A 24,692-nucleotide genomic window follows, 5' to 3' on the forward strand; every position below is an offset into this window, starting at 1 on the left:
GAATGAACCTAGAGAAAATCAGCTTTCACAGAAAGAACCCCAGTCACAGTCACAAAGATCTACAATTATTTTGCTTTTTCCCAAAACAGAAAAGTCTCTTAAGACCCATCCATATTTTAGATGTTTAGATGCCAAAGATGCGTGTCTTAGAATCCACAGTGTGAGATCTTTAACCTCCCTCCAGTTGGATTCCTCACTTGTAAAAGGGAGATGCTAAATGCCTACCTGAGAGATTGGCTATGTGGTGTCACACTTGTACCACGCTGGACTCCACGCCTGCTGCTCCAGATGAGCTCTGTAACATGTTAATGCTCCTTTCTTCAAAAATGAGAGGTGAATTCCGGCTGGATGCTAAGCTCCTTCAGAGCAGATACTGCATCCCACATTCTTCACTTCTTCCGCCTCCCATGACCTAGAATGATGCCTTCCACCTGAAGGCCCTCGGTAAACGGGTGGGGATACAAAAGTTGCAGCAGTGTGAAGCCTGGGAAGCACCCACGCTGAGAAATCCTGTCAAAGGACGTACCTGGTGCAGTCCCCCTGGCTTCCCTGGTCCCTGAATGTGACAGCGAATCTGTCGGCATAAGCATGCCTGGGACTAGGGGGTGCAAAGAGGAAGAGCCAGAGTCCACTGGGGAGGCTCCTGGAATCCCCACACCCACAAGCTGTGGGTAGAGGCAGCTGCGTCCATGCAAGAGCGAGCCGCTAAATCTCACCCCACAGATGTAGCAGTGTGGTACCCACAGGCCTCCCGGAGAAACAGCAGGCTGCCTGCGTGCCCTGTTGTGAACAGCTGTGCATATTAAATCAGACAGGCCACATCCCCCAGGGCTCCAAACCTGTCCCTCAGGACTCTGTGAGAGCAAGCATCCCAGAGGTATAAACAAAGGTCCCTGTGGGCAGTGCTGGAGGGAGAAGAAGCTCATACAAACAAAACCACATGGCATTTCCCCCTATATTTTTATACTTGCTGAGTTTTCCTCCTCCTATCCCTGCTCCTTTGGAAAGGAGAAAGAGACAGGGGAGAAGAACAAATCTCATTTTCCACCATCCACTTTGATTATTCATATTCATGGAAGAGACAGCAGAGCTTCCAGGGACACATTTAAATAACAAGTCATCTAAAATCGTTACTTTGCCCTTGACTGCACTCAAGAGTCGCCTGCCGGGCAGAAGCACACTGACTGGGGCATGCATGTGCTCACAGCCTTACCTCTTCCTCCCAGCTCTTGCAAGCTGGAACGCAGCAGCTCCCTAAGGAATGCTCACACAAATGGATCTTGCTTTCACAACGTTAATGGGACTCAAAGGGAGGGGAAAATGCAATAATAATTAGCAAAATAGTAATTACGTATTAGTTGAGGCTGTATGCTCCAGTATTTATCAAGCCTTTCCCTTCAAACAAAGGGAAGGATGGGGAAAATGGAGAGAAGAGGAATACAGGCAGAACTCCTGCTTATCCAAAGTCACACAGTATGCGACAGCAGAGCAGAAAGCCACTGTATTTGCTAGCTTTCCCACAGCTTCAGAGGTTCTAGTCCATGGTCGGGTAGTTGCAAGGCAGAAACATCACAGCAGAAGAGTGTGGGGGAGGAAAAGTATTTGGCAGATGGTAGCCAGGAAGCGGAAGCAGGAGAAGAGCCCCAGTGAAAGGAAGAGACTATGGAAAAGACAGTCTTCAAAAGGAAACAGGAAGTATCTACTTTTCCAATAAGAGCCCATTCAGCCAAGAGCGCATCAATGGGTTAATGCATTGATGAGTTTATTTCCCCATCATCCAATCACCTTCCCCAAACCCCACCTCTGAATGTGAGCCTTTTGAGTACATTGTTGACCCAAACTATCACAGCCACCTTGCCGTGAACTCAGAATTCTTCCCCTCCACCAGGTAGTCAGGAATTGGCTGCTAAGTGTTCTTGGACGTTCTTGCAGGATTGAGAGACCTGGTGTCTAAGTCACATCTGCTCACTGTCCTCCTGCGTGTTCTGTTAAGTCCCTTTGTTTTTCTGCTCTACACTGACCAAAAAGGCCAGTCCCTCAGTGGACTGCTGAGGGGGTAAAGCTGAGTTCTTTCCAGGGTACCTGCTGAGGGGTTAAAGCTGAGCTCTTTCCAGGGTACCATTCTACTCTGATCTGTGCCAACAATCACCCAAAGTCCTGGGATTAAACTACAAGAAGGTGGGGTGGTGAGAGGGGAGCCTCATTTATCCAGTTCTCCATCCCCAAATCTCATGGATAATTTAGGAAACTTTCCCCAGCACATCTCCTCCTTATTAATAATAGAGTGCTTACAAATGAATCGAGAAGGCTGTGCCCAGACCTTGTGAGACCTCTACTAATTAGTTCTGAGCCACCAGTACTCATGTCAGTCCTTGGAGAAAATTAAACCCATCCAAGTTTGGATTTCTCAAAACTCCATGTTTAGATCAAGCACAAATGACTGTCTTGCTCAGAGATAGCCCTGGCCTTGGGATCAGAGGTGTCCGACAACTTTCTGCAAATGATGAAAATGTTCAGTGTTGCATACTCCAATATGGCAGACACAGCCAGCCACATGTCGCCTTCCAGCACTTAAAATGTGGCTAGGACAACCGAGGAAAAGCATTAATCATCTGTATCATTTTAATTTATGGAAATAGAGCCACATGTGGCTACTACACTGCCTAGCACAGACCCAGATATTGTCCAATATGTAGCCAATGCTCCAAAAATGCTTCTTCAAGAAAGAATGAGTGGAAAGTAGCTCATCACAGTACGTTATCGCTAAGTAGGATTCTCGTGTTTATTGAGCACTCATTTTAAACAAAACCCTATTTAGGTCAACAACCTTCAGAACTGGGTAATTCAAATATTCTTGTTTACAGATAAAGTAACTGAGGCTCAGAAAAATAACATAATCACAGCTATAAAGTGCATAGCAAGGCCAGCATCCATCCAGGCTGTGTGATTCCCACACACCCATCACTGCACTGTCTCGGGACTTGTTAATTCTGGGAAGTCAACCTCTGAAAACTGGTTGCTTTGCTCACTGATGAAAATATTGGGGTGTATCACCACTTTCAACAAAATGACACCAAATTCAACAAGGAATTCTCCTTTTGGAAACAGTGACAGAGAGGTCAGGTATGGCAGTGCACACCTGTAATCTCTATACTCAGGAGGCAGAGGCTGGAGGATTGCTTTGAGTTTGAGACCAGGCTAGGCTACACAGTGAGTTTAAGGCCAGCCCGGGCTACATAGCAAGACCCTATCTCAAAAAAAGAAAAAAATAGTAATGGAGATCTACAACTTGTCTGTCTGGGAATCCTTTAAAAGCCTAGCCAGCCAGAGTAGTAACCTCCAAAGGCTCTGTCGACTGATTTCTGGATCCTACAGCACAAGTTAATACTATTCACTTCACCTTGGAGGTTGCTTCCTAAAACCACCTCCATCCCACACGGCATCCGTACTCACCTACCACACCGTGACCGCAGTTCTGCACTGATTCTCCCCCACACGGAGCCTGTCTTAGGCCATTTCCTGTTGCTCATGTCACAGTTCTACAGACAGGGCAAGTTACAAAGACAACACGCACATTCTGGTTCACAGTTCTGATCCAAGGCTCAGGGGCTGAGTCTAGTGACGGCCTTTTTCACAAGGGGACGTAGCCCAAGACAGGGATTGCACAAGAGAGCTACCAAATTGGCTTCTATAGCAGACCCCCTCTTCAGAATACCCATTAACTCATGAATCCATTAATCACACAAATGGATTAATCCCCTTCTAAAGGGAAAACCCTCATCATCTCTGAAAGGTCCCACCTGGTCCCAACTCTTACTATCTCATAGTGGGGATTCATTTCAATTCCAGAGTTCCAGCACATTCAAATGACCGCAGGGCTCCACTGTATACCGAGGGGACACAAGCTGTCCCCAGCGGCCCATAAACATGGCCACAGCCAAGGTCCTCTTGCATCCTGGACACAGCACGACCAACTCCACTGCACACAGAGCTTTGTCTCTCCAGAAGTTCAGCTTGAATCGAACTGTGCAGCTCTATCAGTTCTCTATAGGGCCAGCATCTGGAAGCCTCTCAACCAGGCTCTTTCCAAGGCCTCTGCCCGCTATTTCCCTTGCCGACCCCAAAGCTGTCATCACTATTGTCACCATCTGCAAACTGGAGGACAAGAACAATACAAGTGGCCTTGACTACTTACTACTTTTTTCTAAATGTTGGACATTTTTCTTGTAAGTGACATACAACATTTATTTATGAACTAAGCACAATAATCCTGCACCTGTGTAATCAAAGCAAGGCACTAGCATTTCCTTTGCCTCAAATAGTATCCATGCAAAGTGCTGGGAATCTCAAAGTGTTGGGATCTCTGCTCGGGATCTTGTACTATGTAATGAACTATTGAGAATTCAGGACATGTTGAAACCACTGTAACTTTGTCCTAGGCGATCAACAGTGGGAAACACATCGCAGGAGGCTTCTGCAGATCGAGGTGGTTCCTTGAAGGTGACTCTACATCACAGAACCTTCTACACCATGATTTCTCAGTGTTTAAATCCTCTCCCTTCATCTTGCCCCAGTGGAAGCCCCAGCTCCTGCTAAAGGTCTCCCAAGACATTCCCGCTCTCAGGAACTTCTCTTCCTAAGCCTGCAGGCAGCCTCCAATCCCACAGGGTCACCTCCTGAAGGACACAGCTGCCTGGGGGGAGGGCACTGGGGACTGCATAGCCTTTCCTCATCAGCCGTGCACAGTGTATCTCTAACCTCAAACTCCAGCTCCTTACTTCAATTCAGCAGTGACCCGGAAGCAATAATTCATCAGCTCTTAGAGGAAGCCCTTACCAGGACCTGCCTAGATTTACATTTCCTATTCATACACAAGCTACTGTATATGAGGGATAGGTTATGAAAACATCCCCCTCCCATTTTCCCCAACTTTGCTTTGCTGCCATTTGTGGCCTGGCACTAGGAAGCCACCAGGGTATGGACCCTTAATCTACTAATGATTTGGGGGGTTTTCTCCATGCCTTAAGCAAGCCCTTTCTGGCACTGCAGGGTGCCCAGGGTACCCATTCACTGCCCTTAATCACACTCCTCATCACCTGGTCAGGTTTGCCTGTGTGCATCTTCCCTCCAAGACAAAGAGCAAGCACATTACATGGGGTATTTCTAGCCACAGCCCACACAGTGCTAGAGGCACTCAAAAATAAATGGGAAACAGAGAAAACTCCCCAGATACTGAGCAAAATAGAGTATAAGACAACTTAGGAGCACCACCAATAATCTGTCAATTGAAAATGTCCTTGGCACAGTGTTGGGACATTATCAGAGCCAAGGTCTATATCACAGCCCCAGGCATCAGCATCTTTAAGTGACTGTCTCTGTCATCTACATAATGAGCCACTTCCACAAGGGTTTAGAAAAGCCCCTGTTAACTAGGTTGAAGAATATCACTGCATTAGTTTCAAAAGTAAAAAGAAGGAAAAGCTGTATCTTTCCCCAACAGAAGCTGCTACCTCAACACAATTTTAAAAGTCACAAATGCAATGTTTACAACACAGCAGCAAGACAATAACCCTATTTAAAAATGGAGAAGGGATTTGAATGGACATTTTAACAGAGAAGATGCATAACTGAATAATCAACCCAGGAAAAGATGCCCAACACCATCAGGCATTAGGAAAATATAAATCAGATTCAAAACGAGATACTGCAAAATACCAGCTAATGTGGCCTTTATCAAAAGACTGACAACACTAAGTATCGGTGACAATGTACAGAAACGAGAACTGTCCCACACTGCTGGCAGGAAGATAAGAACATGCAGCCACTTTGGAAAACTCTCTGGCAGTTTCTTTAATGTTAAATATATACATTCTGTAAAACACAATACTTTCAGTCCTGGGTCTGTAACCAAGAGGAAAGAAAATGTAGATCTAGAAAAGACTTATATTATGAGCAGCATTACTCATAATGGCTAAAAAAAATATAATGAGATAACAATGCTTGTCAGATGGTGAATGCATATCCAAAATGTGTTCTGTCCATATGTACAATGGACTATTATTGTCATTAAAAAGACATGAACTTCTGATACGCAACAAGAATAAACATCAAAAACATTATGCCACGTGAAAGAACTCAGACACGAAAGATTACATGTTACATGGTTTCATTTATATGAAACTTTGTGGAAAAGTCAAGTAGAGAAAGTACCCCGTATCAAAAAGACAAAGAGCGAGAAAGCAGATCTGCGCTTTTTTTTCCCCCTAGAGCACTGTAAAAGCTGCAAACCAACTTCATTTGGGGACTTGAAACTTGGTTCCGTTGATGGATATTTTGTTAATGAAAAGAATGATAGAATAGCCCAAAGTGCTACTGCAATTAGAAACTGGAAATTTTTAAAAAATTGTATGGTATTCATGCAAAGTTATTTTTCTGCATTTTCAAATACTCTCCAGTAGAGTACCGAGAATTTTCAAGGGAAGTCTAAGCCACAAGGCATCTTGGGACTCACCTTAGAGGTCCTGTTCCCCACAGGAAGGGCCAGAGCTATTTCCCCAACACTTGGCCAGAGATTGAACCAAACAGAACTTTTGCCTCCACGGTCCCCCCACCCTTGAAGACACAGCTCAGAGGCTCACAGATCTCTGGGGACCCACACCCACAGCAGCAGCTTTTCCATGGACAAGTTTTTCCAGACCTACAGCTGCAGAACATGACTTTGAGAAGATTTGTCACCCTGCTCTAACCAGGTGGCCTTGATCCAGCCACAGTCTGGAGAAACAGAACCAACAGGATATGTGTGCTTCCGTACAAATGCCCCTGCACTAAGGACGGGGTTACACCTCCACAAACCCATCCCACACTGAAGACAGCAGCAGAAGATGCACAGACTCTTCATCTACCCGACTTCCAAGGCCCAGCGACACAGCACACTGTGGAGGTCGGATGTCACCCCTCTAGATCCCAGAACTGACCAGGAGCTGCGATGCCCGCCCAGCACTGAGAGAGGTGGATCAAATATCACGATCCTGGGAGAAGATCCAAGTTTAAAATTCCAAATGCAGATACCACTGAATGCCTATCTCTTTCACACCACAGTGAAGTTGTGAAATTGTTAAGCTGAATATCTTATGTTGGGGGCTGACTAGAGATTTATTTTAAGGAATCAGCTCCTGTAGCTGGAGGTGTGGACAAGCACAAACTCTGCAGGGAGGGCTGGCAGGCTGGAGGACAGCATGCAGTCACCACACAAAAATGCTCAGAAGGCAAAAACCCCTCCTCCAAAGGGACCTCAGTGTTTGTCCTGATTCCAGATTCCTTCAAAGACCTACACTAACCTGGGAGCAAAGAAGACCCAAGCTTCCTCTTGGGGCTGCTTACTCACACCACACAGGCCTCTCTGTAAAGGCTTAAGGACCAAAAAATGACCATGAAACTCCATGCAGCAGGCACGTTTACCCACTTTACCACTACAGACAGTAGCCCATAAGCTGGGCCCGTACCGTTCACCTGACTTCACTTCGTCACAGAAGATACGTGCTGTACCATCGCAGATCTAAGAAGACACCTTCACATGACTATTATAGTCTACAACTGCTCTATTATATTTATTATCGTAACTAACAGGTTATTGTCAATCTTTTCTTGTGCCTAATTTATGAATTGAACTATATCATCTATATGTATAGGAAAAACAATATATACACATGGGCCGGTACCATCACGGTTTCCAGCATCCCCCAGGAGTTCTAGAACATGTCTCCCACACACAAGGGGGACTCCTGTACTTTTAAAATATATACATCTTATACTTAAGAATAACAAGGCTGATGTCACTGGATTATCACATGCATTATTTCTTGCCCCTGTTTTACTGTGGTCATTATGAAAGCTGAGAAACACCAAATGTGTATTTCGTAAAGTAGAAAAATAGTTGACATAATCAAGAAATGTCTGCATCTACAAAAACGTCATCCAAGGGGCTGGGGATTTAGCTCAGCAGTATAAGCGCCTTACCTTGTAAGCAGGCAGTCACTAGTTTGATCCCTGGTACCGATAAAAAGACAAAAAAACATCACCCAAGTCTGCACAGGAGAGAATTCAGTTCCAAATGACAGCACTCAATCCCTCCATCCCTGAGTGGTCCTGGAAGCATTATGGACCTGTCCCCTATGCTGTGAAAAAAAGACAGGGCTAGGTAAGGGGACACAGGCAGGGACAACTGGAGGGAGAGGCTGCGCTCTCCAGACAGCTAACCCTGTACCACTCCATGTATCTGGGAGCCGCCTGGGGACAGCTTTTTGTCTGCCACATTTGCCTGTGAAGCGGAAGAGGCTGGTGTGAAGACGCATGGATGACGGGGCTGACACACAGAGCAGCAGAGTGAAACTCCAGGAGCTCATGGTCCAGATACCCAAGCCTGGTTGCATTCCTGCTCCTGGAGTCCATGATTATGAAACGCATCCTTCTCGCAGATGATGATAAATGTTCTCAGGAACATGTTCAGTGCTTGGCATCACTCTGGATGCCTCCCACTGATCACATAGCTGAGAACTGATCACATGACTGGGGTCCCTGGGTATCTACCACCGATTGGTTCCAGGATCCTCAAGGGTACCAGAATCCTCAGAGGCTCAAGTCCTTTAGAACCATATAGTAACATGTGCATATTCTAATGTAGACTAGTTTCAATCATCTGTAGATTATTTACATTAATATAAACACTATGTAAATATTTCTGCATTATTCAGGTTACAATAAGAAAAGCACTTGTATATGTTCAATACAGATGTTCTTTCTTCCTTTAAACATGTTGGGTGAGTCCGAGCGTGTGGAACCCACAGGTACAGAGAACCAACTGCACCGGATTTGCAGGAAATACAAGATCTGAAGCTTGGCTTAGGCCTGCTCCTTTTTAAAAATAAGAGGACTTTTAACTGTATTCTCTGAACTTGACAGAAAATATGGGAAGAAAAAAAACCCTCAAAAGCTAGAGAATTGATCACGCTGTGAAAAAGTAAAATCGAACATTTATGGAGCTGATGTGGCCAAGCAAGGGGAGACAGGCTAAGTCTTTACAAGCCACCTCTCATTTTAATGGTCATTTTAATGGATATGACAATGTCCTTGGTTCCATTTTATTGGCGAGAAAACTGAAGGCTGGGAAGGAGAGGAAGCTCTCCCAAGCCACAAAAGTTAGTAACCTGCCAACCTTTCCCATCACTAGCTGGTTCTGGGAAGCACACTATCTGATGATGCTCTTAGGTGGGGCATGATTGCCCTGAATCAAAACATGTAACAAGCAGACATTTTACCTTTCCCAGTGAAACCTTTACGACACACTATTTACTTCCACTTTTTTCTTTTTTGGGGCTGTCATCCTGCCTCAGTTTTAGATATCAAAGTAATCCACTTCTTCATTTAGCTTCATCTTGCTCCAATTTAAACTTCTGCAGAATGGTCCATTTGCAAAGCCAGATATCATCCACAGAATAATCACTCGCCCGCACCTAATTTCAGTTAGATGAAATGAGACTGGTGAAGCTTGACTTTTCCTAACAGTAAATAGAGTAATTTCTCTCATTTACACAGTGCCTGAGGGCTTTCTCCACTCTATACCAGTTGCTAGGACAAAACCATTTCTGGCAGTGCAGTGGAGGCAGGAACCCAGTTGGAAAAATACAATCACCGTGTTCGCACCATGTTAATTTAAGATAAGAAAAAATCCAAAAGAAACCTCAAGGAAGAACTGGAAATGTGAGGTGTGTCAGGGTTTCAGAATGGGCGCTATCAGGTTCACGTCCAGCCTTGTTATCGGGAGCGAGATCTCAGCTGGGGTGGCACAATGGTCTCCTCGCTCTCACCTCTGTCCCCGCAGCCCTCACAGTTACGCAACTGCTGTGGCTGGGGCACAGGACAGGAAAGGGGAGCAACTGCAGGCAGGACCTCAGCTAGTGACAGGAAACAAATTGGGACTCCATCAGCGCACGGCAAGGCGCTCTGAGCCTCACAAAAGCCTCCAGGCCTCATGGCCCTCGGCGAACCTTCTGTTCCCACAGGGATTCTTCACCAGGACAATAAGAACAGCCTCCAAAACCAGGACAGAGGTCAAGAAAACATGCCTGACGTTCCATGCAGAACAGCAGGTACTTTGACACAGTTGCCCCGACAAGAGACACCCTCTGTTCTCAAAGGCAGCGGGCATCTCACCTCGAGTGTCTGGCTGTGCCAGCATCAGCAGTGGCCCACAGCTGGCTAGAAACACCCAATCTTGGGCCCCACCCTGTAGTCTGCATTTTGAAGAGAGATCCAGGTGACGTAACTGCATGTCAAAGTTGGAAAGCCAGCCGGCCGGTGAATACAACACAGAAATATGTGCTCATGGACACAAACTGCTGATGACTCTATCTTCCACAGATAAACACTCACACGAAGGAAAAGCAGCGTGCATTTGTTCATCATTCAACAGATACGCAGAGTATGTCCACTAGGAGACTAGGTGGTGGCACTGTCTAGGGGAGATAAGGCTTCCCACATCTGTGCAGCTCCCCTTGTCTGCAAGCAGAACAAACAAGGGCTCTCCCTTCCAGCCAGAGACAAACAGCAACCAAGAAGACAATTATGCAAGTGAAAGAGATCATCACAGACTGACAAGCATCACATGGAAGACAAAAAGAATGACAGAGGCATGACGGGAGACACAGAAGAGACTTTTGATGGGAAGGAGAGGTTCCAGAAAAGCTTCTCCCCCTTATTCTATTTAAGCTACAATTCAAAAGTGAGAAAGAGCTGGCCATTCAAAGAAGAGGAGAACCTCTTAGGTCAGAGCAAGAGCAGTAGAAAGGCCTGGAGTCCGGAAGGTGGACAGTGGACTGCAGAAATAGAGAGAGGACCCCCCCCCGCACTGGTTCAAGGGTAGTAAGTCCTAGAAAAGGTGCAGTTGCCAAAGATGCAGAAGGTGAGGTGGAACCATTCCAGGCTAACTAGATCATGGTAAGGAGCCTGGATCTTACTCCAAATGCCACAGAATTGCCAAGAGCAGAGAGGCTCCTGTGTATGTGTGCATGCAAATGCATGGCTAATGTGTGTCTTTACACACTCACTTTCTGCTGGATAGAGAACTGATAAGATAAGCAAAGACTGGACTAGGTAGGCAGCAGGCTGGCGTAGTGCACTGGTCTAGGTATAATGGATCATTGCATAAGGACAAATCATTAACACAACTCTGCCCCCAAAGGCTGGTGTGGGCCCTGAGCTCTGAGCTGCTCTGACACCAAGGTGAACAAGGCCATGTTATCTACCTTCAGGCACCTGGCAGTCAAGGCCTTAGGGAAGGGGTGTAAGGGGAAAGTGACAAAATGCAATGTCATGGCAGGTACAGGTAAAAGAAATAAGCACATCCTCCCTGTTCTCAGTTCACAGTTATCCTACAAATAGCCCACGATGTGCACAAAATGACATTGTATGCTCAAGAGTGCACACAGTTGTATAAGCAAAAGATGGGAAATGAGCTGAATGCTGCTAACAGGGAACTGCTTAAATCTTAATACAACGGGATACTATTCCACTCTGAGCTATATGCTACACATATATAATATACACACCTGTGTCTGTGTATACACGGATTTAGTGTCTGCAGGTTAGTTCCAGCACTCCCATGGATACCAAAATTCATAGATATTGAAGTCTCATATAAAATGGCATCATGTTTGCAACCTATGCAAAATCCTCCCATATACTTTAATCTCTAAATTACTTAGAATGCAAATACTATGTACATAGTTGTCCAGAGCATTGTTTAGGCAATGACAAGTAAAAAGTCTGTACATGTTCAGTGGAGATATAATCTTTTAACTGTTAGTGACTCATAGATGACATAGATGTGAAACCAGAGAGATAGAGGACCGATGTACATGTAAAAAATACATATACATGTATGTGTGGGTCCATGTATACACATATATATGGCATCTGAGTTTTATATTATATCAAGTAATTTAAAAGGTATTATTAGTATGTTTAAATTTTCAAGAAAACATTGTTGCATGAGAAAAGCAAAGTATACAACAGTGTGAATGGGATCTTACTTGTATAAAAAAGGTTTAAACGTTCAGTGTATACCTAGAAAAAAATTTGTATAGGAAACTTTAAACAAATAAACAAGATAACGTTGATTGCCTCTGTTGGATTACAGGGACCAGGAGACATTTACTCTTCACAGTTTACTTTTTATAGCATTTGAAAGCTGTACCGTGGGACAATATCGTCTATTCAAAATAAGTAAGTAAAATTTAAACAAATTCATTCAAATAAGTGCTGGGAGGACACAGGCACTTGGTACTGCAAACCCAGAAGCCAGGGCACAGGCGGTGGAAGGACGGATTCTTCGAGAACTAATAGCACTTCCCTGAATCACAACCCCAGGGGACAAACGTGTCCCTGACAGAGGTGCAGACATAGACACCAACAGGATCCCTTCCAGGACAAGTGGCATCTCAGCTGAAGCCCCTTGTGCCATGAATCAGGCTTTTCCCGGAAGTGACAGCGCTCATGAAAGGGGAAACAAGGACAGAGCCAGGTCTGCACTTCGACGTGAGCAGCAGCAGGGCAGAAGGTGGGTGGGGACTGCCTGGAGGCTCATTCAGAAACCAGGCAAGGATGGAGGCTTCTGTGAGGGAAGTGGTGTCGCAGAGAGGGGAACAGATACACAGGGACTCAGGAGACAGCACCAAGCCTGAGTGAGAACTGAGTCAGTCCATGGTTGGGGTACAAAGGACATCTCCAGCGATGACCCTTGGGCTGCTGGTACCCGGCAGAAGACCTGCAGTGAAGCAGCAAGTTTAGGGCCTACGAGAAGCAGCTCCACAGGGCAAATTTTAGCTGCATGGGGGCAAATCAACACAGGTCTCCAAACCTCAGTTGCCCCGTCTGTAAAATGGGGTTGATATCCATCTTAAAGGATTATTTTAATCATGAAATGATTTATAAAGCACCTACCACATGGTTCCTGGCACACAGTATGTGCTGAGAGGTAGCTTTGGATGGAGCATACAGACTGCACACCGTAGAAGTCCAGGGCCACTGAGGTAGCTACTTCAAGGGAGTTTTACAGAACTTCAAGAAAGATGTGTGTGATTCAATTGACTCCAAGTCTCATTCTTTATGATCCCATCAACAAGGACCCTCCCTCTACGAGCCTGAGGCCAGTTTCAGATAAAGATGGAAGACCACAGATCTAGCTCCTTCCTTGAGTGATCAACTCAAAGCCCAGGCATTTACCTAGAGAATGACAATTCACCAGGACTAGTTAAAGGTCGCTGGTTTCCATTCCAGCCAAACACCAATATCTACAAATCCTCAGTGGCTAGGTCACTCTGATAACTGTTTGAGTTCTTCACTTCCTGTGTTGTGCGCTTTGAGCCTCTAACCATGACTGTGAAGCCAACCAAGATGATCGCCCCACTGCGGCACCATCCACGACACAACCCCATCTGGGGGTCTTTCCATGGAAGCTGAAGATGAGGGCAAGAATAAATACCGCACCACATCTAACGGAGGTCTAATGCTTCCATGTTTTCTGAAATCATAAACTGCCTCACTACTTTGAATTACAAAAAGAGGGCTTAAAGAAAAGGAGGCCAACCCTACCATGAAAATATGAATGAAACCCCATTCCTTAGTCATACTTCTCCCCGCCCCACCTTTTTTTCCCCTAGGATGAATGAATCCAGGTTCTTGCCCATGCGAGGCAAATGCTTTACCACAGAGTACTTCTCCAGACTCCTTAGTCATACTTATTCGACTAAGTCTCTAACACTTCTTCCACTTGATTCTGAACCAGTAAGTCACATTGCCCATGGTGCTGGGATCAAATCCAAGGCCCTGAGCATGCTAGACAAGCTGGCAGCCCTGAATTACACCGACTGCCTGCTCAGGGAGATCTGCAAACAAGACCAGGGGAACTAATGTAGACCAGGGGAACTAATCTAGGAAGCAAGATCCCCCAAGAACTTTCATGGCCAAAGGGCTGGAGGCAGAACACAAGAACAAGTTCCCCATACTGCCACTCCCCTGCTCTAGGATCTGTCCCCATGGCTGTGCCATCAAGTAGGGAGGTGGTGCTCCAACAAGGCCCTTCTGATATGCCCAGTCCGGGCTCAGGGCAACCAGTTTTATACTCACTGCCGTAACGTATTTATATGATGGCTTGCTTGTAATCTATTTGATATCCACAGGTTCTGTGTGAATGAGGGAGTTGGTTAGCCACCCAACATAAATATTCCACTAAAATGAAAAGAAACATTCTCCAAAATGCAATGGCATTCAACTTAAGGCCACAGCAACCAAGCTACAAAGGCCAGAAGCTTAATGCAAGTTAAAGCCCCGACAACCTGCGCAGTCCCCTGATGAACCCTACCAGACATTTCAGTCGACCTTGTTAGACGCTTTGTCTCTTTCTTCACCAATAAAAACTCCAACTTTCAGAGGTGATTACAGTAAATGTCCTGGTGCAGAAAGGAGCCAGTAGTCTCCCTGAGATTGCTTTAAGTACACAGGAGAACAATAATGGACAAAACAAGCACCTCTCTCTCCCTTGAGCCCTGCTAGAAGATGCTGCTCCCTGAGCCCAAAGACTCCAGATACCTGGATCGAGGGTGTGGACAGGATCGTGGAGTCAGCAAACTCAACCCAAGTCTGCTGGTCACCACCATCCCTCAGAACGATGCCTGCAGGGAATTAAAGAAGGACCATCCTATGCTTCCAAAAGAAACTGGCAGAGTTCGGCCTTTTCCAGCACAAAACACCCACACCTCTGGAACTACAGTGCCTGTGCCCTAAAAATGTAAGATCTACAATTTCAAATCGGTGCAGAAGATAATTTGAGGGAAGCTGCACTCAAAAGTTAAATTCCTCTGGCTTTATCAAACTAATCTTTACTGACCTATAACACCTCTGAAAATAATCTGACACCCCTTCCATCCAACCACTCCCCACATCCTTGGGTCTAGCACAGATGAAATAATTTTACCCCATTGTCACATCTGTTATCTCACAGAAAATTCCCGGGGGGCAAACAAACGACCCAAGCATAGAGCCCCAGCTGCGGAAAATTAGGTACTGTATTCTCTCGCCCCAAGAAAACCCAAAACACGTGTGTGGCCCCTGATTCAGGCGTTTCTGACCTGGCGCTCGCCTCTCCCAGGTGCACACGCACGAACACACTCAGCGCTACACACAACGCTGGAGACTGTTTCTTCTCTCCCAGGAGCTAGCTCTCTTCCTTCTCAAGCGCATCCCGGGCTCCACGCCTCCTCCTGCCTCCGCGCCATACACGTGAGTGCGTGCGTCCAGGTAGAGCCAGGAGAAGGGCGGATGCAGGAGGCCAGGACTACGGAAGGGGGGACTCAGATTGGGACATAGCATCTCACACCCCCCGGGGCAGGGCAAATGCAGTGTAAGCTTCTGGGGGCGTGGAGAGTGCAAGAGAAAGGCAGCGGAGACAGAAGCTTGGAGAGGGGCAGGAGAGTGGGAGTCACTCACCCAGGGTTTTGACAGCGATCTGCCTGGTGAGGGGAGGCGGCAGGTTGATGCAGACCAAGTCCACGTCCTGATGCAACAGCACCTCGTCGATGCGGCTAGTGTAGAAGGGGACGCTCATCTCCTTGGCTAGCTCCTCCGCTTCTTCCTGCGTGCGGCCCCACAGCGCCTTCACCGCGAAGCCCTCGTCTTTCAGCAGCGGGATGATGACACGGGCTGTGAGGCTGGTGCCGAACACGCCCACCCCGGGAAGCATGGCTGCTCAGGGTGGCCGGGTCCTGCTTCGGTCCGGGTCTCCAGGCGCCTAGGCGCGCACACACCTCTCCAATCGGCTCCGCACCCGTCTTCCCGCAGTCGACCGCGCAGAACACCGGGCAAGGCGCCCGCGGGCCGAGAGCGCACCGAGCTGCAGGCGGAGCAAGCTCGGGGCGCCTCAGTGCGGCGACTGCGGCAACGTCTGCCACGCGGGGCTCGCGTCCTTCCAGGCGGCAGCTGCAGGGACCCCCCTAGGGTGCCCGAGATCCCGAAGCCGCTCGGATCTCGGGCTCACGCAGCGCCCCCGCGGCTGCGCCAGCCGGCTCCGTGCGCCCCGCCGAGGCCGCTCCATGGCCCGTTCATCCCCGCGCGCGCCGCCGCTGCCGCACACCGCCACTCTCCCGGGTCCTTCCAGCAGCCGGCGAGCCGCACGCGCTGTTCTAAACCCTGCCTGAGCGCGGACTGTCTTTCTCCCCCGCGTTCGGCTCCCAGTGAAACAAACCAGCAGCCACCGACTAGGATGCGGCCAAGAGCGCGCGCGGCGGCGACCACGAGCCGGCGCCAGCCTCTTCACTCTGCCATGTTCGCTCGCGGATCAGCCTCAGCCCCAGGCTGGCTAAGGCTCCGGGATCCCGCGGGGATGAGGGCGGAGTTGGCGAGTTTAGCTGTCAGCCGCCGGGGTTCCTGCACCGCCCTCGCCGCAGCGCCGCGCACTATTGGCCGTGCGCTCCGCCCCCGCCCGCCGCGGCTCCGGGTGCGCGCAGCGCCCCGCCGCGGCTCAGCCTGGCTCCTCCCCGGTCCCGCCCCACTCGCCTCCGGCCGCTCCGAGTCTTCCCTTTCTCTGCCCTCACTGCTGCCTCCTTTCCAGGCTTCGCACCAAGCCCCGCCCCAAGCAAGCAAATAAATCTATCAAAACCGGGCGCACCCTAATAGGCTGCTAGCTGGTCCCTTGGAAGAGATCAGCGGGTGCCCTGGCTCGGGGGAGACCAGGAGACCCTGCCAGGTGTGAGCAACGGGTAATTACAACCTCCGCTCCGGGAGGGCTTCCTACGTGCCGCGCACCACGCTAGGGAAGCTTTCCAGGCATTTTCCCTTTTAAGCCGCCAGTTAACCCTTCAGTTATTGAAAATCCATTTCACCTATGGTGGAGATGAACCCAGGGAAGGACTAAGGTCTTGCCCAAGGTGACACCAATGAGCAACAGGCCTGGGATTGGAATCCAGTGTCCCAGCGCTGAAATAGAGTTTTGCCTTCTAAGCCAGCAGGCGCTGACCGCCAGCCCAGCCGCCTCTCCCGCGGCGCACGCACTGTCCAGCCGCCTTCCTGGCAGTCAAGTCTGGGCAGGCGGTTGCACGGCGCTGGCGGCAGGAACTGGGCCGGGGGCTCCAGGCGCCAGCAGCCCGTGCATCTCGCTCCTGGCTTCCCAGGCAGATGCGCGGCTCTGGCCAGGTGCCACGCCCGCCTCTGGCCTCTGCCTGCGCCGCTTCTTGCGGTCTTTACTGCAATTCCAGCGGCCCCACCTGACCGGGACGGAAGGGTGCGTGGGGCAGGCGCGGGACTCCGCGCCTCTCCGGGCTCCCGCCACCTCCGCGCCGGTCCCCACAGCCTGCCTGGCATGTCACAGGCGATGGATCACCATTCTTTACGTGAATGAATGACTGCTTATCGAATGCTGGCTTGGCACCCACTGGGTCGCGGGAGGAGGGACGCAAAGCAGAAAGGCTCGGAGACCGATCTTCTGGCTCAGGGTCGCTAAAAGGTCAGGGGTCGCGTCCTGTTCCTGTTACCTTTAGCACGCACTTCATGGTGGCACGTGGGCTGCTTCAACACGGGTGGGAATCGTGATCCGTGCAGGCGTCAAAACAACTGGCGGGCGAGAGAGGGGGTCTGGGGGACATGGATCAAGCGGAGACCAAGGAGTCTTGGGAGTGGCCAAGCAGGGAGGCAGCCGACCTCTGGACAGAGGAAGCCTGGGCACTGGGCGCTGGGTGGCCTGAGACTGATCAGAACTCCGGGCTGACTCACTGGTTGTGGGACCTGGGACATACATTCCCGCACCTTTTGGTGTCACAGTTTGATCTGCAAAATGAGGGTGACAATACACACTTCCGAGGATTCTGTGAAACTGCGTTATACTTAGTGCACCTATAGAAATGCTCTGTATAAATGTATATAACCTGTATTACGAATTATTCATTTATTACATGTAGTAATTTAAATGTTCTATATAAATGCCAGCGGGCACCTATACCCCATATAAATGCTGTTATAAACACTAAGTAAATATGGAGCCGCGCCACCTGATGGGAGAGCCAGCTGCACACGTGCAGCAGTATCAGAGTTTTGCTTGTGTTCTTTTAAAGGAAACTCTATCCTCCCTTCAGGGCGACCAAAAATAGACCTTTCTACCCAGCACCGCAACAGAATGAGCCCATTGGATTCTCGCTACGAATGTGAACAGTAATCATTATCATCCCCATTTCATAAAAGACAAAACCAAATCCGGGCAGCAACTGAAACTTACAGATCTAAAACAATGCTTCATTTCCTGCTGAATCCCCCAAAATGTTCCGTCCTCCAGATAAGATGGCCAAAACCCTGACCTCAGGAAGGCCACTGCTTCTCGCTTTCTTTCTATGGCCAGCAGCCTCCTGCCTGCTCTGCTTGCAGAAGGACACAGTCTGACAGTTGCTCTCTGCCCTGGTGGGGGCATCCAGGTCACCATGATCAGTGTCTGGGCCACTGGCCCCACTGGGCTACCTACTTCAGTACTGACCTGCAGAGTCTGTATTTTCTGTGCAAGAGCCAGAGGGATCCTTCAGAAGCTGGGGCAGGTCGTGTCCCAGCAGCTACCAGGGATTCTCACGGCACTTAAACTACTCCAGCGTCCTCAGCTGACCTGAAGAGCACTCCCTGCAGTGACCCTGGGCTTCTGTCTCAGTGCCTCCCATTATCACCCTGCTCCTTGTGCTGTAACACATTATGAGCCTAGACTGGGCTTGTGCTTGTCTCAGCTCTTTCCCTTGCCTGACACCCTCTTTCCTGCACACACACACACACACACACACACACCCATGGGGCTCACACTTACTGTACTCAGGCCTGTGCTCAGATGTCCCCTCCTCAGACTGCCTTACTGGACCATTTCATCTGAATGGCATTTCCTGCTTTTATCCAGCTTTATTTTTCTTTGTAGCCCTTATCTCTGCTGTGCATTATGTTACAGACCTGTGCATCACCCATTGCCTAGACACACGACCAACTCTCTGAGGTCAGAAGTACGCATGTCTCCTTCACGTCTGAATGTCCAGCACCCAAAATGGTCCAGGACACCTGCTAGACATTCAGTGCACTGTTGAACGAACGCCTGCACACTCTCCCAGCAGTTGTGTGCTGTTGTGGGGATTGTGTGAGCCCATGCTAGGGCTTGGGAATGATGGAAGCGCGCACCCCAGTTTCATGCACTGAAATCCAGCCCCCATGTTTTGAGATAGTAGAGTGAAATCTAATCTGACTGCGATGTGGAGAGATGGGTCTTTGGAAGGTGATCAGGATTGGATAGGGTCCCCAGACAGAGCCCCCATGACCAGATCCTGGTGGCTTCGTTAAAAGGAGAGGCCATGAAATGCACACCTGTGTACCTGTGTCTGGCTTGCTATGCCCAGCACCTTAGGATTCTGGGCAGGAAGACCATTACCTCATGCAGGCCTTCAACTTGGATCAGACCTGTGAGCTAAAATACACCTCTTTTCCAAGTGCCATGAACAAGAATGATCCTGGCACTGGCAAGGCCAGGCTGAGCAGGGTAGGGCCCAGCCCTCAGGCGGCCTATGACACAATCAGTGTCCAAGGAGGAGCTGCTTTGGTGGGCTCAGGGGCAGAGGAGGCCTTGGGAAGCAGGAGAAGCCTGAGAAGTGAGCTGGATCTTGGTTGAAGTTGGCCAGAAGGAAAAGAGAGCTCTAGACAGGGAGGCAATGATTGGGACACCCTGGGCAATGATTGGGAGGGCAGGGCCGGTGTGGAGGTGGCTAGGACATGGCGGGGAATTGCTGAGAGATTGAAAGCATAGAACAAAATATTGGCAGAGTTTCAGAACCGTCACCCCTGAACCTCCAGTGTGGAGGGTGTCCTGGGAGGGGCTTTGGGCTGGTGCCATGGAAAGACCACTGTGGTCACCCCAGAGGGAAGAAGGAGGCAGTTTCTTCTTTTAATGTTGAGACAGGGTCCCACTCACTCACTCTTACTGGTCTTAAACTGGCAATTCTCCTAGCTCTGCCTCCCGTGTAGCTGGGATTACAGGCGTGTGCCTCCGTGCCTGGCTGGCTGTGTTTTTCTTCACATTCTTCTTCCGTTTTGTTTTGGGGTTTTTTGGTACCAGGGATGGAACCATGGGCTTGCAAGGCAGGCACTTATGCCTGCTGAGCTAAATCCCCAGCCCCTCTTCACATTCTTCTTAAGAGGTAAAAACCTTTTAAATCCTGGATTCCATGTCCCATCCGCTACCACCTGACATTTTGACCTTTTAAGACAGTTATGAAAACACACCTAAGTGTTTCCTTCCCTCGATGGTTTGGAGGGCGAAGTTCCTAAGGCCACGTGATAAAGGCATGGTCCCGAAGGTGGCATTATTGGGAGGCAGAGGAAACTTTAGGAGCTGTAGTCTAGTGGGAGGCCTCAGGCACTGGAGCAGGCACTTGAAGGGGACTGCTGCACCCGGACTCCTCCTCCTCCTCCTCCATTTGCTTCCTCATCAGGACGTGAGCAGTTTGCTGTGGGCCCCCTGCCATTGCTACCTGAGGTGGCCCCTGGAGATCCAAGATTTGCACTGCAACCTTCAGAATGGTGAGCCAGCTAAATACCTCAGATGCTTCACTATCAAGATGGGACACTGACCACCACACTTCAGTCCATGACTTGGCTGCCCATCTCTTCTGTTTTATTTGCATCTAGGTGAAGATTTTCAGGTTGAATGTTACCTGAAATAATTGCCCACGCGACCCCAACATTTAAGATGGTCTATACTTTTTAGAAATAAAAATAGAAGTGTTTGTTTTATTCCCATATCTAGAATGACACTACAATGCAATTTCCTACATTCATTTAGTTTAATAACCAGTTTAATGACCATTTTAATTGTTTTCATTGTCGAAGTCATTTGCACGTATTCCAGAATTTTCCAAAACTATGATGAAATCAGCCTTCAACTCACCATCCCAGCACACTGCAAATAATTTAGCTTGCTGGCTTCCATGAGTTTAGGAACTAGGTGAGTATTTTAATGAAATATAAAAGGCAATTTTTGCTATTTAGATTTGGGGTTTTTTTGTTCTTTTGGACATAAAGCAGAACTGGTGGGTTATTTTTATCTAAGCATTCATAAGTCCCCAGTGTCTTTATAAATCTCAGTGTCTGTGGAATTGCCATACTCTTGCCCTTTGGAGAAGTAGTTATTTGCCAGCTTGAAAAGTGGAATTTTTGTGACTTTCAAAGATCCTAGAGCAGTTCTGCCAAACAAGTCTAATGATTACAGCACTGAAATTTATTCCTGAAATTGTTTGCAGCTGTAGAATTTTTTTAAAGTACTCCCCCCCCCCAACTCTTTGCTTTCTGGTTGTTCATGATAGCCACTTACTGAGCCCTTGCCACACATAGACACTAAGAGAAGTATTCTGCATGTGTTGTCCCTCCTGGCTCTTCCGGGGAGGCACAATTATTCCCATGCTTACAAGGAAAGGAACTTTTTTTAAAAAGTTAAGCAATTCCCTAAAGTCACAAAGGTGAGTGTTTGATCTAAGGCACCTGATTCCGAATCGCACGCCTGCTGCCCTTGAATCTCAGCAGACACAGAAACTGCTTTTCTCTGTGCTGCCCTCCCCCCCCCCCCGCCCTGGCCCAAAATACACAAGCAGGCCCTGTGTCCCTCCGGGGAAGGGAAGCACGCTTAATTCCCTGAGTGTGAGGTCACACGAGCTGCCACCCACATGGGGAAAAGCAATGCTCTATGCAGGCTGCTGCTGTGCAGAGACACATACCTTGGACAGGCTCAGCCACCGTCATCCTTGCCTGGGCTCCTGAAGTAGATGCTCCCAACCCTGAAGTATCCAGACAGCTGTAAAAGTCACGTCACTGACTTGTCCCAAGTCCTCAGTGCTTTCCCACTTGTACTCTCCATATCAGGTAAAATTCTAGACGGGACCCAGGAGGCTCTGGGCTCCTTGGGTCCATGTTCTGTTCCAGTCACACAAATCCTCGTAGTCCTCTAGGCTTGCCTGGTTCTCTCCTACCTCAGGACATTTGCACTTGCTGTCCCTTCTTCCCCCTGGGAACTCTTCCCTCTGCCTTTGGTGCTCTCACTGACTCACTTTTGGCCTCCTAGGTTCAACTCCAATGTTGAACCTCCCCACCCCTCTGAAGGTAGCAGTCTTTCCCAAATCCACAGTTGCTCTCTAACAATACCCTGTTTAATTCCATCCATGGCACTTGCCACAATGTTTGAATCTGGTTCATTGATCATTGTTCTTGCCTGGCTGAATGTAAGCTCTTGGGGACCAGGGGGTTTGCCCACTTATTTACTGTGATGCTGAGAGTAGTGAAAACACTACTTGGTGTCTTACTGAGCGACAACAAAAACCTTTTGAATGAATAAATCAGACACTGAAATGTTTTTAGTGTCATGCAACAGCATAATGTTAGGTTTAAAGGGCCAAAACCATATTGCATGCATAGTACTATTATGACTACAGCTGGGCCCCAGCTGAGGCTGGTTCAACTCAGGATTTTCTGACTTTACAATGATGCAATAAGCATTCTGCAGAAACTTTCTCTGCAATTGTGAATGTGGACATTTTCCTTAACTAGAAAAATGTGTTCTGATCCTCTCTTGGTGATACCAGGACAGAAGCAGCCAGCACAGTTCCCGGGTCAGCCACGAGATGAGGACAGGTGACAGCTGACACCCCCTAGGGTGCTGTGCTGTCAACGTTCTGGGACATAGGTAAGTTACAAGAGGCGGTTAACCCTTTAGTATAAACCAGGCTGTGTTAGGTGACCCTGCCCAGCTGCTGGCCGACGTGAGTGTTCAGAGCACGTTTAACAGAGGCGAGGCCATGCTCTGGAGTCTGGTAGGTCAGACTTCCTTTATGTGTATTTTCCCTTATTCTCAGGTCTCAGTGGGTGTGTACTCTGTAATGCCACTGTACTGAGCCACTGCCACTGAGGAGCATCTGTATTTGTGTTTGCCTTTTTCATTGTAATAAAATACACATAGCGCAAAAATTGCCATGTTAACCACTGCAGCCTACAATTCAATGTCACGAAGTGAGTTCCTGTGTTGTGTGTATCAATACCTGTATTTTAAAGAGGTAACTGTATTAACTTACACTTCTGGTCTCATAGCTGGAAATCTCTTCCATCTCCAATCCCACATCCGGGTGCTGTGTGTGAATTCAACCAGAAGCAGAGGGCCTGGCTAATCCTGAGTCCACTGAAATACCACAAATGGTAGCTGACACTGTGACTTACAGCCACGGTTCCTTATCTGTGTTACTCTCCAGGCTGAAGGAGCACGGTCGCCCGTGGAGGCAACGTCCCCCAGGTCAAGGCTTTGGAGAGTAGATCCAAAGCACAGTAGTTCCTGTGTCACTGGGGGCATGTCCCAAGCCATCAGGAGACACCCAAACCTCAGATTGCATCGAGGAGGTTAATAACTAATAATAAAAGGGAACAATTATAGCAAGAGGCTGTAATAAAACACTTATGGATTGATTCTGGAATTTTCCAGTTAATGTTTCCAGATCAAGACTGAACAGGAATTTTCCTGCAGAAAGTGAAACTGGCTGTGCAGAGGCTCCTGGAAACACATGCGGGGCCTTCGGGGTCACCGCAGCTTGGGTGAAACACACAGGACTTTTCTTCTCCAGGCGTGAGAGTTCCTTGGCCCTTTGCCATACACAATTTCTGCAGAAATGCCGGTGGGTGTAACTCTCTGTCGCCTTGGTTGGCCTGGCAAGGCGCACGGGGACTGACCATATAATTGCTGTGTAAACAGACAGGAAGCATCACAGTACTTGTTCTGGGCAGGTCAACAAATACTTAGGTCCTGAATCATGAGTGTGTTACACACATACACACACACAGAATCCCTTTGTAACAGTCTGGCAGGAAGTAAATGCTATTTAAAATTTTAATTTGCAGTTGAGAGAATAGCATGGCCTTTGCAATTCAAATTAAAAGTATGTCATCATGTTGTACCCATAAATATGGATCATTATTATGTAGCAATTAATTTTTAAATAAATTTAAAAAACAAACTGAGACCACTAGGTATACTCCTTCAATGTCTGACTTTTTTCTCTTTTTCAAACAATAACCATTTTAATGTTTACTGTGAGAGCAATACATTTTAGTGTGGACTTCACCAAGCAAATAAGCAGGCTTTTTTTCTTTTTTCCCTTTTTTGTCTCTTTGGTGCCGGGTTTAAACCCAGGCCTCCACATGCCAGGCATGTGCTCTGCCACTGAGCGCCACCCCAGCCCCAACAGCATGTTCTTTATCAGCCTGTCCAGAGAATTTACACACTCAACCATCTATTAGGCCACAAAGGAAATCAGAAGGCATTCGCAAGGCCCGTCATCATGAGATCATGTTCCTTCACCACAGAGCCTGAAAATAGAAACCAACAGTAGAAATAGATTCTTCCACCTCATAAATCTAACAATTAATACCATTCTAAGTCATCTCTGGATTAAAAAGGAAACCACGGTGAACATGAAAACTATTTAGGAATGAAACACAACAGATCGTACATATAGAAATGGATGGGGTGGGCTCTTGCATGGCACATGTGAGGACCTGGGTCCTATCCTCAGCCAGGCACACATGCTCCCACACCAGATAGATGA

The 24,692-nt window shown here is 48.1% G+C and overlaps 1 protein-coding gene and 1 long non-coding RNA gene across 4 annotated transcripts in view; one reads left to right on the top strand and one right to left on the bottom strand.

Moving 5' to 3' along the window:
• Gfod1 (Gfo/Idh/MocA-like oxidoreductase domain containing 1) overlaps positions 1-16,440 on the bottom strand; it is a 100,350-nt gene extending 83,910 nt beyond the window's left edge. Inside the window, exon 1 of one of the 3 annotated variants that reach the window (XM_003468742.5) lies at positions 15,541-16,440. In XM_003468742.5, the coding sequence (XP_003468790.1) occupies positions 15,541-15,793 (253 nt within the window). In that variant the 5' untranslated portion in view covers positions 15,794-16,440. Of the gene's footprint in view, positions 1-225; positions 7,107-15,182; positions 15,323-15,540 lie in introns of those variants that run through there. The other 2 variants (XM_005003274.4, XM_063259895.1) reach the window with 2 other exon arrangements.
• Positions 16,441-16,608: 168 nt separating this feature from the next.
• LOC111756470 (uncharacterized) lies at positions 16,609-24,093 on the top strand. The gene is made up of 3 exons (XR_002790950.2): positions 16,609-21,058; positions 22,686-22,786; positions 23,188-24,093. It is a non-coding gene; the product is annotated as an uncharacterized LOC111756470 (long non-coding RNA).
• Positions 24,094-24,692: the final 599 nt, after the last annotated feature.

The sequence above is a fragment of the Cavia porcellus genome, unplaced genomic scaffold, assembly GCF_034190915.1.
Source record: "Cavia porcellus strain 051 isolate PalLab524CR breed Dunkin Hartley unplaced genomic scaffold, mCavPor4.1 scaffold_13, whole genome shotgun sequence".
Lineage (NCBI taxonomy): Eukaryota > Metazoa > Chordata > Mammalia > Rodentia > Caviidae > Cavia > Cavia porcellus.